Source organism: Saccopteryx leptura, chromosome 1 (assembly GCF_036850995.1).
Source record: "Saccopteryx leptura isolate mSacLep1 chromosome 1, mSacLep1_pri_phased_curated, whole genome shotgun sequence".
NCBI classification, from domain to species: domain Eukaryota; kingdom Metazoa; phylum Chordata; class Mammalia; order Chiroptera; family Emballonuridae; genus Saccopteryx; species Saccopteryx leptura.
In genome coordinates, this window is record NC_089503.1 from 368,914,657 (window position 1) to 368,928,897 (window position 14,241).

Here is a 14,241-nt window from a genome sequence, read left to right on the forward strand (position 1 = left end):
TATATGGCTCCTTCCAAAATGAGCACAGATTTAACATCGATGGACTGAGGTGCTATATAACTGAGATTCCACTACACCTCACCCTCCACTTAATTATGCCAGGGCTCACACGGGTGTTGTGAGTTCTTCGTTCTGAATATCAGCTTGAAGATTTTGTTTTGTATATTCATGCTTTAGGTGGAACCATCCTCAGCATCTCAGGAGCAGGATTCAGCAGGGACCCAGCTTTAATTTGGGTGCTTGTAGGCAACCGGTCCTGTGACATTGTACACTTAACCGAGTCAAGCGTCTGGTGTGAGACCGCGCCCACGCTCCTGCGGCCTGAGGCAGACGGACTCACTGTCCCAGCCCCCGTGGAGGTCTGGGCTGGCAACGCGTCCTTCACCCGGGGACCGGCGGCACCAAGCCTGGTGGGGCAGGGCTTCACCTTCATGTATGGGGCGGCAGCGACGCCAGTGGTCACCGCGGTGCGGGGAGAATTCACAAACAGCAGCCTGCACTTCTACGTGGAAGGACACAGCCTCTCCAACTCAGTGGTTCTTCTGGGGGGCTTGAGCTGCGATCTTGAGACACAGCCTTTCTGGGGCGAGGGGAGCCCGCTTGGGTGCTCCTTTCCTCTTCCCAGCCTGGAGGTGGGTGTCTATCGCCTTCAAGTACGGCAGAAGCGGATGGGCTTTGCTGACATGTCCGCGGTGCCCCAGCCGTTTGTGGTGACACCCCGGGTAACCGGCATCTTCCCAGCGGACGGGTCTGCATGTGGTGGGACGGTGCTCACGGTGAGCGGCTGGGCTATCAACTCCAGGAGGAAGTCCGTTCGGGTGGATCTGTCGGGCCCTTTCACTTGTGTGATTTTCAGCTCCGGGGACCAGACACTCCTTTGCCGGATTAACCTGGCGGGTGACTCCTTGCCTGGTGCTTCCTTCTCCCTGAACGTCACAGTGCTGGTCAACGGGCTGCCCAGCGAATGTCAGGGTAATTGCACTCTCTTCTTGAGCGCGGAGACAACACCTGTCGTGGATGCCTTGACCACTGACACCCGTGGGTCTCTGACGTCCGTGCTGATCAGAGGTCAGAGGTTAGGCACCCCCGCCAGTGAGCCAGTGGTGTATGTGGACGACCATCTTCTTTGCACGGTCACTTTCTTCAATGCAAGCCATGTGGCGTGCTGGGTAAGCGACTTGACGCCAGGGCTCCACTACCTGTCGGTTTTTCATCCAGGACATGGGTATGCCTGTTCTGGCAACATTTCCAGACACTTCCACGTTTTACCTCAGGTGTTTGATTATTTCCCCAAGAATTTCAGCTTACATGGTGGAGGCGTCTTGACCATCGAGGGCGCCGCCCTGCGGGGGCAGAACGGCACGCGGGTCTCCATCGGCCGGCAGGCCTGCGCGCTGGTGAGCGCCAGCGCCCAGCGCCTCCGCTGCGTGGTTCCCGCGGGCGCCGGCTCTGCCGCCCTGCGCGTGGAGGTGGACGCACGTGACTCCCAGATGGGACTCATTGGTTACAGCCGCAGCTTTACCCCGGAACTGCTCTCTGTCTCTCACACTGATGACATCTTAACCTTGGTGGTGGCCCAGATCTCGCGAGCCGAGGACGTCGACATTTTTATCGGGATGTCACCTTGCATGGGTGTCTCCGGCAACCTCACGGTTCTCCAGTGCGCGGCCCCACTCCTTCCTGCCGGGGAGTACGGGGTCCGAGGGTATGACCGCACCAGGGGGTGGGCCTCCTCCGAGCTGGTGTTCACATCACGAGTTGCTGTCACCGCAGTGACGGAGAACTTCGGTAAGCCAAGCAGTAAGACAGGGAGAATGACTTCTTTTTTAATTTTTTTTTTTTTAAGACTTTATTCATTTTAGAGAGGAGAGAGAGAAAGGGAGGGAGAGAGAAGAAAGGAGGAGAAGGAAGCATCAACTCCCATATATGCCTTGACCCGGCAAGCCCAGGGTTTCGAACCAGTGACCTCCACGTTCCAGGTCAATGCTTTATCCACTGCGCCACCACCGGTCAGGCCAGAGAGCCTTCTTTACATAAGTGGACTGATAGCTATGGTCAGGCCTCGGAGAGGTAGGGAATCAACGTTGAGCTGAACGACAGAAAGAGAAGCCTGGCGGGTCTCTGACAGTCCTTGTTTCTCCCTGAAGCTGCCTTATGATCTGTGTTTGGGGCTTTCCTTTTCATCAGAGAAGTTGTGCATATTCTCTAAGTGTGTGATTGCATTTTAATTTGATGCTTTTACACAGTTTGTGTTTTAAATCAAATTATACCCTATACAGAGCTCATAATTTGATCGTTTAAATAGAGCATAATTGCTGGCACCTATCTTTATACCTAGGTGGCAATTTAAATGATTTTAAACTTATTCAATGTGATTAATTTTTATTATTTTGTAATATTTTATAGCTGGCTTCACACTCTACCAATAATAGGCCTACTCTGATTGCATTGGTTGAAGTTTTTTTCTCTCTTTAGACAAACTGAAGTTTGCCTTTGCCTTTTATTCCAACGGTGGTTCTGGTTTGTGTTCTCTTAAAGCCTTTATGCGCTGAGATAGCCCAAACTCGATTGTGATGCAGAAAGCATAGAGGTAATTGTGAGACTGGAAACTTAGATGGATGGAATACTACCCAAGCCTTTCTTAGAACAAATTATTCTTCTGTCAGCTGGGTAAAATGCTATCAGGAGTGGGGTTTTGGTCCCTAGGATGCCAGCAACTTAGCTGGGTAACTTTCTAAGCTTCAGCTTCCCTACTGGATAAAGGGTTTCGGCTGGATGCCCCCTAGACCCCCTTTCTACTCTCTAGGATTCTGTGACTTTTATGGCGAGCAAGCGGAGGTCTGAGATGCATCCTAAGCAAAGTGTCATTCCTGAGTTTGTTAGGCGGCTGTGTGATTACCAGCTAGACTGGCTACGAGGGCAGTAGAAACTGGAACCCTACCCCAGTGTGCACTAGGGGCTGCACATGTCTGAGAGTCCTGGTGACATCTACCTGATTGGTTCTCAGACTGAAGCAAAATATGGCTGTTTGGAATTGTCATACTTTTACCCACCAGAGACAGGCACCCTCATATGGTGCTGGTGGCTGGGAGTGGAAGCTGGGGCTACATTATTCTGGAGAGAAATATGAGAGTATCGAGCAAAACTAAAAATTTACTTTTCCTTTGGCCTACAAATTCCACTTCTAAGAATTTGCAACAGTTTCATTCAAATAAGTTCGTTGCAGCACTGTGAATTATGGCAAGGAAGATAAATAATTAAAGTATCAATCAATCAATCAAAAATTTGCTAAATAAATTATTGGCATAATCGTATAACAAATTCTAAATAGCTATTAAAGTAATGAATTAGGTCTATATACAACTAGACTTGAAGAGATAATTTATGACTATACCTTGAAAAAACATGTTATATAAAAATTAGTGTAGAAAGATCTCTTTGTATAAAAAATATGTATGCTTAGAAAATTCTGGAAGGATTCACAAGACACTCTCTCTATGGCTATCTCTGGGGAGGCAGATGGGTAATTAGGAAAACATTTTTTGTATTAAAATTTTAAAAACTATAAATTAGCATTACTTTTCTATATAAAAATTATTACATTTTTATAGGTAGTTGAATATGATTGGGATCAGCCACCCAAGGACTCGAGGTCTGGCGGCCAGAGCTTCATGAGGAGATACTGAGGCTGGCTTTCAGGGACCCGCAGCCAGCGGGGTGACTGGAGGGCACAGAGAGAATGATGGGCATCAAGGAAGCGTAACTGGAATCTTGAGCTGAAGGGAGAGAGATTTGCTTCTCTGACCATGAGTTTGTAATTTTGTGTTGAAGGCTGCCTGGGCGGAAGGCTCGTGCATGTGTCCGGAGCGGGGTTTTCCCCAGGGAACATCTCAGCTGCTGTGTGCGGCGCCCCCTGCCACGTCCTGGCTAACGCCACGGTGACCGCCTTCAGCTGCATGGTTCTTCCCCTGGATGGTCAGTACAGATGCTGTTGTGTTTTTAAAAGAGTGTATACAAAAAGGATATTCTTTGGTTAGCTCCATTTGTTTGTAATTAATGCTGACCCCTAATCTTGTTATGTGGTCCTGGGGAAAGAATTTCTCTACTGTCCATCTAAAATGATAGACTCAAGGACCTTAGATTAAAATGGTACATAGTAACTTTTGTCATAGAGATGGCAATGAGAATTGATTGCCTGTGTTCTTGACTGCAATCATACAGTGATGGAGAAAATAATTCTACTAAATATTGGTTTCAATGACAGCTTCAGGCATCATGGAGAAAACTATCTCTTGGTGTTTTTCTCAGTTGGGGCTGCCACAAACACCTGCTTACCTGAGATACTAGTAAAGGGATTAGATCATCAAGCTATTTCTTGCATATTTGCCTATTTGTTCAGTTCTTGAATTCTTAGTATAGGCAAAAGAGCCAACTTTAACGTCATCCTCTTATTCTGCAATGCTCCAGTAATACTGGAGCCCTTACTCAGTAAAACACCACGATCTCTCACTGCTTTAACCCTTTGAGTAGTGACTTCTTTTCATGCTCCCTGGCCCCTGGGAGTGAGTTTTGTTTTTTGTTTTTTTGAAAAATGAAATTAGTTTCAGTTACAGTTTTATTAAATTAAAATCATGTTTAATAACCAATTTATGGAAACAAGAACAACACATGTTTGCCTTTTTTTTAATGTTGCCTTACACATTTTTAAGACAAATTGATCGTACTCTGGATGGTCAGGAGGCACGAGGACGTACATGAACATTCATACTACTCAAAGGTTGAGCTCCTTAGAAAGGAAGGTGTGAAACTTTGATAGTCCCATGATGGGACTTTACAAGACATTGTGATTACATATGGAGCTTCAGGAGAAAAACCAAAAACAAGACAGAAAGTCAAAGGGAAGAAATTGTCAGTATCACTATAAGAACAGCTTAGCCAGGTGATTATCTTGTTTGCACGATCATAGCTACCATGCCTGTGTACTTAAAAACCATTTGCACGCATGCTCTCGGTATAGTGCTTTAAGTTATAGTCTTAATATGTGTCAGCAAGTTGAATGTAGGTGAAGGGTTTACAAAGCATCACTTCATCTGAGCTGGAACAAAAATTCTATGATGAACAGTTCTACTGTGATGTCGGTTTGAATTGGATTGTGTTAGACAAGAAAATGGATGAGAGAGAGAATGAAAAGGAGAAATAATTTTTATTTAAAATACTAGAAATTGAGTTTTCTGTTATCATCATGTATGTAAGCAGAACATTGTGGGAGAGTGACCTATTCTACAATAAGAAACCCAATAAATTTAATTAAATTTTTTTCAATAGAAAACTTAAGATACAGTAAACAATTTAAATCTTTATTTTTTATTTTATTTTGAATTTTTTTTAGCAACAGAGACAGAGAAAGAGATAGAGAGAGGGAGAGATGGGGACAGACAGGCAGGAAGGGAGAGAGATGAGAAGCATCAATTCTTCATTGCGGCACCTTAGTTGTTCATTGATTACTTTCTCATATGTGCCTTGTTGGGGGAGGGGTCTCCAGCAGAGCGAGTGACCCCTTACTCAAGCAAGTGACCTTGGGCTCAAGCCAGTAACCATAGGTCATGTCTATGATCCCACGCTCAAGCCAGTGACCCCATGCTCAAGCTGGTGAGCCCACACGCAAGCCAGATAAGTCCGTGCTGAAGCCGGTGACCTCGAGGTTTTAAACCTGGGTCCTCTGCATCCCATTCTGACACTCTATTCACTGTGCCACCACCTGGTCAGGCAATACAGTAAGAGATTTAAATTTAAGATGTCTGTTTCATTTTTTTGCTCTACTTCCTGTGCACAGAACAGTGCTGGCCCAGGGTGTGTGCAAAATCAATGCTTGATAAGGGAATAAATGATGGAATTAGGAAATTGTGGAAACAGAACATCAGGACTCCACATTTCTAAGATTTAATATTTAACTAATTCTGCTACATATATATATATATATATATATATATATATATATATATATATATTTTTTTTTTTTTTTTTTTTTTTCCTGAAGCTGGAAACGGGGAGAGACAGTCAGACAGACTCCCGCATGCGCCCGACTGGGATCCACCTGGCACGCTCACCAGGGGACGATGCTCTGCCCACCAGGGGGCGATGCTCTGCCCCTCCGGGGCGTCGCTCTGTTGCGACCAGAGCCACTCTAGCGCCTGGGGCAGAGGCCAAGGAGCCATCCCCAGCGCCCGGGGCCATCTTTGCTCCAATGGAGCCTCGGCTGCAGGAGGGGAAGAGGGAGACAGAGAGGAAGGAGAGGGGGAGGGGTGGAGAAGCAGATGGGCGCTTCTCCTGTGTGCCCTGGCCGGGAATCGAACCCAGGACTTCCGCACGCCAGGCCGACGCTCTACCACTGAGCCAATCAGCCAGGGTTCTGCTACATATTTTTAAAACAAGCTTTTATATATACACTGCTTAAGTTAAACTTTTTAAGCCTGTTGGTTTTATTTCAAGACATTTGATTTCAACTACATGTACAAGATAAGAATCACTGAGGTTACAGGGTCAGGTAAATTGTAGTAGTGGAAGTTTTACAGCTCCTAGGAGAGGAATAACAGAACTCATTTTATATTAAGATATTTAAATTTCAGAAAAGGACTTCTCAAACTTCTGTGATTTTTAAGAGGAAAAGGAGTTGAAGGCTGTATCTCTTATTATTGCCACAAGGTGTCACCAAACACTCATTGATTGTGCAAGAACTGCTTATTTAGGGAAATGGATAAGTTGACTGACTTACTTTCCTCTTTCATTAAAAAAGAAAAGTGTTAAAAAAAAAACCCTCTTAATTGTTGTGTCCAAAGATAGAGAAGAACCAGTACCCCCTGAAACTGAATAAACCATTCTGAGTATGTGATTGTGTGAAGTAGGTCTATAATGGACATCACATGGTCAAAGGGAGTGTGTCTCACAAATTATTAGAAACTACTACTAATTTTTCTACTTTCAGATGGGATTCAGATAGCTAGTAATCAGTCAATTAATTTTGTTATATATTTAAGAGATTTTTTTTTAAGAGAAGAACTTCACAAGCAGCAACCCTTATAAGTAAGTGTTTCCTATTTGCCATTCTCAGAGAAGTGCATCCTTTTGTGAAACTAATGCTCTCCTCACTCTGCTTTTTCCAACCTTTATTGCCTGGCAGCCCTTCGGAAAGCTGAAGAATCTCAGTCCTCATGCAATGGTTCTCAGTAGTATTACTGTTGAGAATTAAATGATTACTGAGGATGATTGAGAATATAATCTTGTTATTACTTTTGCTAGAACAGTAACAGCAGCAGCATCTGGGAGTTTTGTTAGAAATATAAACTCATGGGACCTACTGGATTGGAAACATTCCAGCAAGTAAACATTTCACTTCTGAGTCCTCTCTGAACTTGGGCATTTCTTTCTAACTTGAACCCCAAAACTAGGTAGCTCCTCTGGGTAAGCAAGTTCTGACCATATTGGGTAGAATCATAAGATACCTACATATAATCTGGTCTCATATTTGTTTTTAAAATTATACTGCTGTTTTGCTGGTTTATAATCTCTGTTATCTATCAATACTATTATTCCAGGGTGTGTGTTTCCTCCCTCCCTCCCTCCCTCCCTCCCTCCCTCCCTCCCTCCCTCCCTCCCTCCCTCCCTCCCTCCCTCCCACCTTTCCTTTCCTTTCCTTTCCTTCCTTCCTTCCTTCCTTCCTTCCTTCCTTCCTTCCTTCCTTCCTTCCTTCCTTCCTTCCTTCCTTCCTTCCTTCTCTCTCTCTCTCTCTCTCTCTCTCTCTCTCTCTCTCAACATAACTGTGTACAGCTGGAATTTCCTCATATTTATGTAATTTATGTTGCCTTCTGTTTACTGCCTTATTATTTTCATTTAGATTTTTGTTTATTTCTCTTAACTTCTCTAATTTGCTAAGGTGACTTTGAATTCTGACCTTGCTTTGAGTTTCATTTCTTAGTTTGACTTTGCACAGTGAAGAAAACGATGTTTCTAATTCCGGGATGCAGATGATGGCTTAGAACACAAACTTTCTTAATTATTGTTTTGCTTATTCTGATACCACAGTACAAATGTGTTTTCTTTTCATCAGTGGGTCAAGGGGCATTAAAGATGCAGCTCAAAAAAGTGTTTTTCTTTTCCTTTCTGCTTTTAGTATCATCTATCTTGACCTTTTCCCAAAATTGTGCTTCTAACAACAAAAAATATTTTTTCACGTGATGGGTTGCTAAAACATCTTGTCAGGTGAAACTTGTACTTTGTATTTATAAGATCAGCAAGATTTTTTTGCATTTATACCTTGAATTATATATACTACACAACTTTTTCATGGAAACTTTAGTTTTTCCATGAGGAATGAAAAGCCAAAGTGATTAAGGTCACACTGCTATTTAGCGGCAGAACCTTGAGTAAAATCCATGGATTCCGAGCCCAGTCCTGCGTCCTTTCCATAATCCACCTTGTCAGTTTGCATCCACCTAATCGCTCGTAATGAGTTCATTATTTTATAGGTGTTGAGTCTGCTTTTATTTGCCCTAGGGCTTACTAACTGGGAAGTTCTCATGTTTCCTCTTCCCATCGGAGGCTTACTTGTCAGCCATTGTAATTGCTCTGATTCATTCAGAACACATTCACAGAGAACCTGCTATGTGGCAGATAATTTGGACTACAACAGCAACAATAATGATATTTGTATGTGATTGAATAAGTGCAAACCCTCTGTATGTGCTTACCTCAGTTCTCCCTGTTGCATGCAGCAGTGTGGTGTAGGCCAGGCTCAGGTGCAAACCCACAGTTCTTGATAACATTTGTCGTGCACCTACATGAACAGGCTAGCTGCAGGGATAGAAGGCTAGAGAAATTTTTCTTATTTCTTCTTTATTTTATTAAGGTTTTCAGACAGAGCTACTTCAAAATGATCTCACATAGAGATTTGTTTATTTTCCTGTTAAAGGTTATTGTTAGCCTGCCTTGTTGATGCTTTTAACATTGTGTCTCATGATCCCTCAAAGGGCTTCAAATAATTGCTTTTCTTCTCTACAAAATGTTAATAGTCATAATTATGTGAAAATCAAGGACTTCTTTTAATCGAGAGATCCTATAAAGAGAAAGAAAAGTTTAGCCACAAACTTAGAGAAGGTATCAGTAAAGATATACCTTCCACAGGACTAGTACACAGAATATATAAAGAACACAAATCAATAAGAAAAAAATAAACATTTCAACAGAAAAAGTGCAAATGACAGAAATTGGAATCTCCTAGAAGAGAAAAGATGAGTTATTACTAAACACGTAAAAGTTGTTTGATCTAAAAAATAATGATGAAAATGCAATTTAAGGCTGCAGTGAGGTGACATTGTATACTCACAAGACTGGCCAATAAATAAAGTCTGATAATCCCAAGTGCTGACAATTATATAGAGTAATGGAAACTCAAAAATATGGCTGGTAGGAATGTAACATGACCCAACCTCTTTGAAAACAATATTGTTCTATCTTGTAAAGTTAAACTTGTATATATCCTCTAAGCAATTTTAAGGTATGCTCCCTAGAGAAAACTTTTTACATGCTTGTAATAGCAAAAACTAGGAAATATCCAAAAGTTTATAGGTAAGAGAAAAAAATACATTGCTATATATATGTTCACAGAGTACAGTATTGAACAGCAGTGAAAATATATGAACAGTTACATGTGATCATATGGATATGTCTTGGACATATAATATTGAGTAAAAAATCAGGTTAAGAATATTATGTCACATATTCTATTTTATAAAATTCAAAAACAAGCGAACTCAACAATCTCTTGTTTAGGAATAAAAAGCAATGTGAAAAAACTGTTTTAAAAATGTAAGTGGTTATTTCTGAGACTGAGGAGGAACGGAGTGAACTTGGCGAGCAGCTCACGGATTTGAGAAGATCATAGCTCTTCCAGACTTTGTGTTGGCTGCTAGTTTCACATGAATTTTTCTTATTATGGTGAGTCGCATTTTACAAAGATGTTACTGATATTTGCATAATACATTTTTTTTTAAAAAGTAAGCTGATTATTTTCCTATCGTTCAAAGGACAACACACGAACTTTATTTATGTAGCAACGTGAGGCCTTCAGTCCTTTCCATGGTTATTGCCTAACCTAATGGTGACCATTTCCTGTAGTGTCCTTGGCTTCCCTGTGTGACCTGCAGCCTGAGGAGCAGAGCTGTGAAGCCTCCAGCCGCACCTATGTGCAGTGTGATCTGACTGTCACCGCGGGAACCAAGAGACTGCCCGACTCATGGCCTTACCTCTACATTTGTGAAGAAAATTCCCAATGCCTCTCTACGGTAGATCACTGGACAGAGTCGGTCTTTCCATCTTTCTCAGGCCTCTTCATCAGGTAACCAACCCTGTGCTCTCCCTCCCTGACCTTCCCCACAAATGCTTGGCCAAGGGACAAATGGAAACATCAGGACCCGTAGGCTGGGTGGACGTGGCCCCGGGGTCCCACCGTTGTCGTTGGAGGAACTGGTCCATTGTGGATTCCAGCCAGCCTGCATATCAAAGCATCTCCCGTCTTTTCAAGTGTTCAAGGGAACATCTGAAAAATCTGCCCAGTAAACAGCCTGCTTTGTTCTTGCTTAGATTTTAATATTTATCTTCCGATCCAAAGCAACATCTGGTGAATGCCAATGGGGAAAAAAGATTAGACATTATGAAAAACAGAAGGCTCTTTTCCCCTTTCCCTTTTCTTTTCTTTCCAAACAGATTCACAAATATGAAAAAAAAAAAAGTTGTAGAGAAATCCAGCAGATTGGACAATATTTATTCAAAAGAAGGAGGGGGTGGTATGTACAGGCGGAATTACTGTAGACCTAGGACTTTGAAGCCATCGCTTATAAGGACTTTTTGAACTTCAAAAACAAACAAACACATACCACAACTTTCTGGGTAAACCCCCTTTTCTAAAGAAATTTAATAAAAAAGGTGCGACCATGTAGGTAAATCTGGATGGCCTTCATTTCCACAGCAGTTCCTTTACCGTGCAGTGTGGTTTTGCATCGCTCAGCATGGCCCTGCACCCTTCTTTCTCTTCTTCTTTTTTTAATTTATTTATTTGAGAGAGAGAGTGGAAGGGAGAGAGAGAGAGCGAGAAACAATGATTGGTTGCTTCACTTATTTATGCATTCACTGGTTGCCTCTTATATGTGCCCTGACCAAGGATCAAACCTGCAACCTTGTCGTGTCGAGACAATGTTCTAACCAACTGAGCCACTAGCCAGGGCCTTCTTTACTTCTTATCTAGATGGAGTGGTTACAGCTGATTATTTAATGAAGGCCTATTTTCCCATTTAAAAAATAAAACTTAACAAGAACAATTACTCAGAATTCAAGAGATACCCACTTCTTTTCATGACAATCTGACTTCTCAATGTCTTGAGACGTCTATGTTTTAGTTTGAATTTGCCACCCGAGGTTTGTGTTTCATCAGGGAGTTGGCTGGTTGCTTTATAGAAGGGCTTGAAGGCCCTCACTGGTTGGCTCAGCTGTAGAGCATTGGCCTGGTATGTAGAAGTCCTGGGTTCGATTCCCGGTCAGGGCACACAGGAGAAGCAGCCATCTGCTTCTCCCTCACCCCTTTTCTATTTCTCTCTCTCTTCCCCTCCCCTCCCACAGCCATAGCTTGAATGGTTCAAGCTAGTTGGCCCTGGGCGCTGCGGATGGCTCCATGGCCTAACTTCAGGCACTAAAATAATTGAATTGCTCTGCAACAGAGCAGCGGCCCCAGATGGGTGGATCATCACCCACCTGGTAGGGTGGCTTGTGGGGTGGATCCCACTCAGGGAGCATGTGGGAACCTGTCTCTCTACCTCCCTACTTCAAGAAAGAAAGGAAGGAAGGAAGGAAGGAAGGAAGGAAGGAAGGAAGGAAGGAAGGAAGGAAGGAAGGAGAAAGAAAGAGAGAGAGAGAGAGAGAAAGGAAGGAAGGGAGGGAGGGAGAGAGGGAGAGAGGGAGAGAGGGAGGGAGGGAGGGAGGGAGGGAGGGAAGAGGGAAGGAAGGAAGGAGGGAAGGAAGGAAGGAGAACTTGAAGAACTCTGTTTAGGTCACACAGGAAATGGGTCCTAGAAGTTTACTCAAGTGATGCTGGGTTTCCAAGCTCACTGCTGCTGTACACCCAGATGTACCTGTTGCTGTCTTGCTCCACAGAATTCCTGGACTTTATCTGGATCCCTGGAGCTATTGCTGTGGAGTTATTCTACATCCTTCCTCCTCACTCTTGGAAGTGGCTGGGGCAACGGAGCCTCTGACCCCATTGAAAGTTATACCCTTAGCTATTGTTTGGAAAGTGCTACTCAAAGTTCCAGATATTGCAGCAGGCAAATTGGGTGTGTTTTCTTGAGTAAGAATGAAAATAAGTGCCCTGTGAGTTCGACAGACAAAGCATACCTGTAGTGTTGAGGGCGAAGGGGACCAGCACTGCTCTCGCCACCCGTGAGAAGGAAAGTGAGAACAATATGCAGAGGTCAGCACATTTGGAGACCTGGCAACTTCATTTCTAGGCTTTTATTTTAAGAAAGCAGTTAGAAATATGTAATATTTATGGAAAAACTATGTTCTTTGAAGTTTTAAGTATCGTAACCAAAAATTTGAAATAATTGTTCAATAATAAAAAGAATGCATACAAATGATAACATACTAAGACACCTTTAAAAAAATCATTTTGTAGAATATTTAACTAAAGAGGGACGTGAAAGGCGTAAGTCACAAAATAGTGTATTATTTACTCCTAGTGGTATATATAGTGCATATATTTGTACACACACATAATAGGTGGTTAGAAAAAAAACTGGAAGGATGTATTCAACAGCATTGATAGTGCCCATTCCTAGGGATTGTACTACTGGTCATATTTATTTTAGTCTTTGAGTTTTTGTGTATTTATTTTCAGCAAATATGCACTAATTTAATAGCCAGAAAACATATTGTAAATTATACAAAAGGCCTTAAGAAAATCATATGCCAAATGGCTTACCTGGGTTTCTGTTAAGATTACACCTGTAAACCCAGAGAACCAGTTTCCAGGATCTTAGCAGGAAACCCATTTCTATTAAAATGCTTTGTCCCCCTGCCAGTCACTGCCACTATGGATTTGATGTCAGTTGGCAAAGGGACAGGCATATCTGCAATGGAAATATGCCTAGTTCATCCATCCATCTATCCGTCCATCCATCTATCCATCCATCCATGCATCCATCCATCCATGCATCCATCCATCTATCCGTCCATCCATGCATCCATCCATCCATGCATCCATCCATGCATCCATCCATCCATGCATCCATCCATGCATCCATCCATCCATCTATCCATCCATCCATCTATCCATCCATCCATGCATCCATCCATCCATCCATGCATCCACGCATCCATCCATGCATCCATGCATCCATCCATCCATCTATCTATCTGGTATTTATTAAGTTGCTACTATGTTTTAGGTACTGTATCAGGAGCTAGTGAACCCACGGTGAATAAGGCAGCCAAGTCCCTGCCCTTAAGGGGAGAGGAGAAAACCAGACAATAAACAAGATGATCCCATGTTATGATAAGGACTATAAAGGGATAGAAATGATGGGGCTGCTTTATACTCTGTGCTCAGAGGACACTTCTCTGAAGAATCTCTTTAATGCTGAGCTAAGGAGAAGAAGTATTATGATGGAGAATCAGGGAGGGGCGTAGCAAATAGAAAAGATCCATCATAAAAAGGCCAGTGTGATGACCTGTCAGAGGCCAGAGGGCAGTGGAGTGAGGAGGGAGGTCAGTGGCTGTAGATGAACTCGGGGTGGGATGGGGGGGTATGTGAGGCCTTGAAGGCGGCAGTGAGGAGTTTAGATTCCATCCTAAGAACAGACTGAGTCTCTTTCCAAAGTCACAGAGATGAGCCTCGGCAGTGCCCGGACTGGAACCCAGGGCTCTGACCCACAGTGTCCTCAGCACGACGCCATGCTGTCAGCAGCAGTGATGAGAGCTGGGTGGGTGCACTGAGACTTCAGAGCCTCAGGGAGCAGTTTCAAACTAAGTGAGGAAGACAGAGTGATGGGAGTGTTCTATTGCCTATCCTAACGCGTGTATACAAGAAACTAACTGTCTTACTTTTGGGTCTGATTAGACCAATTGAAAGAACAATAGGTTAGTGGTCAGGAAACTTAGGTTATAGAGCCCTTTTTGCTATTCTTGGGACCAAAAAGG

The 14,241-nt window shown here is 43.2% G+C and overlaps 1 protein-coding gene across 7 annotated transcripts in view; it reads left to right on the forward strand.

The window, feature by feature from the left end:
• The window catches only part of PKHD1 (PKHD1 ciliary IPT domain containing fibrocystin/polyductin), a 482,558-nt gene that overhangs the window by 77,410 nt on the left and 390,907 nt on the right, over positions 1–14,241 (forward strand). For all 7 annotated transcript variants that reach the window (XR_010748128.1, XM_066359212.1, XM_066359215.1 and 4 more), the window contains 3 exons: positions 178–1,788; positions 3,832–3,975; positions 10,171–10,390. Coding sequence is in view for 6 of the 7 variants with exons in the window: in XM_066359212.1 (XP_066215309.1) it covers positions 178–1,788; positions 3,832–3,975; positions 10,171–10,390 (1,975 nt within the window). In the remaining variant the exon portion in view is untranslated. The remainder of the gene's footprint in view (positions 1–177; positions 1,789–3,831; positions 3,976–10,170; positions 10,391–14,241) is intronic.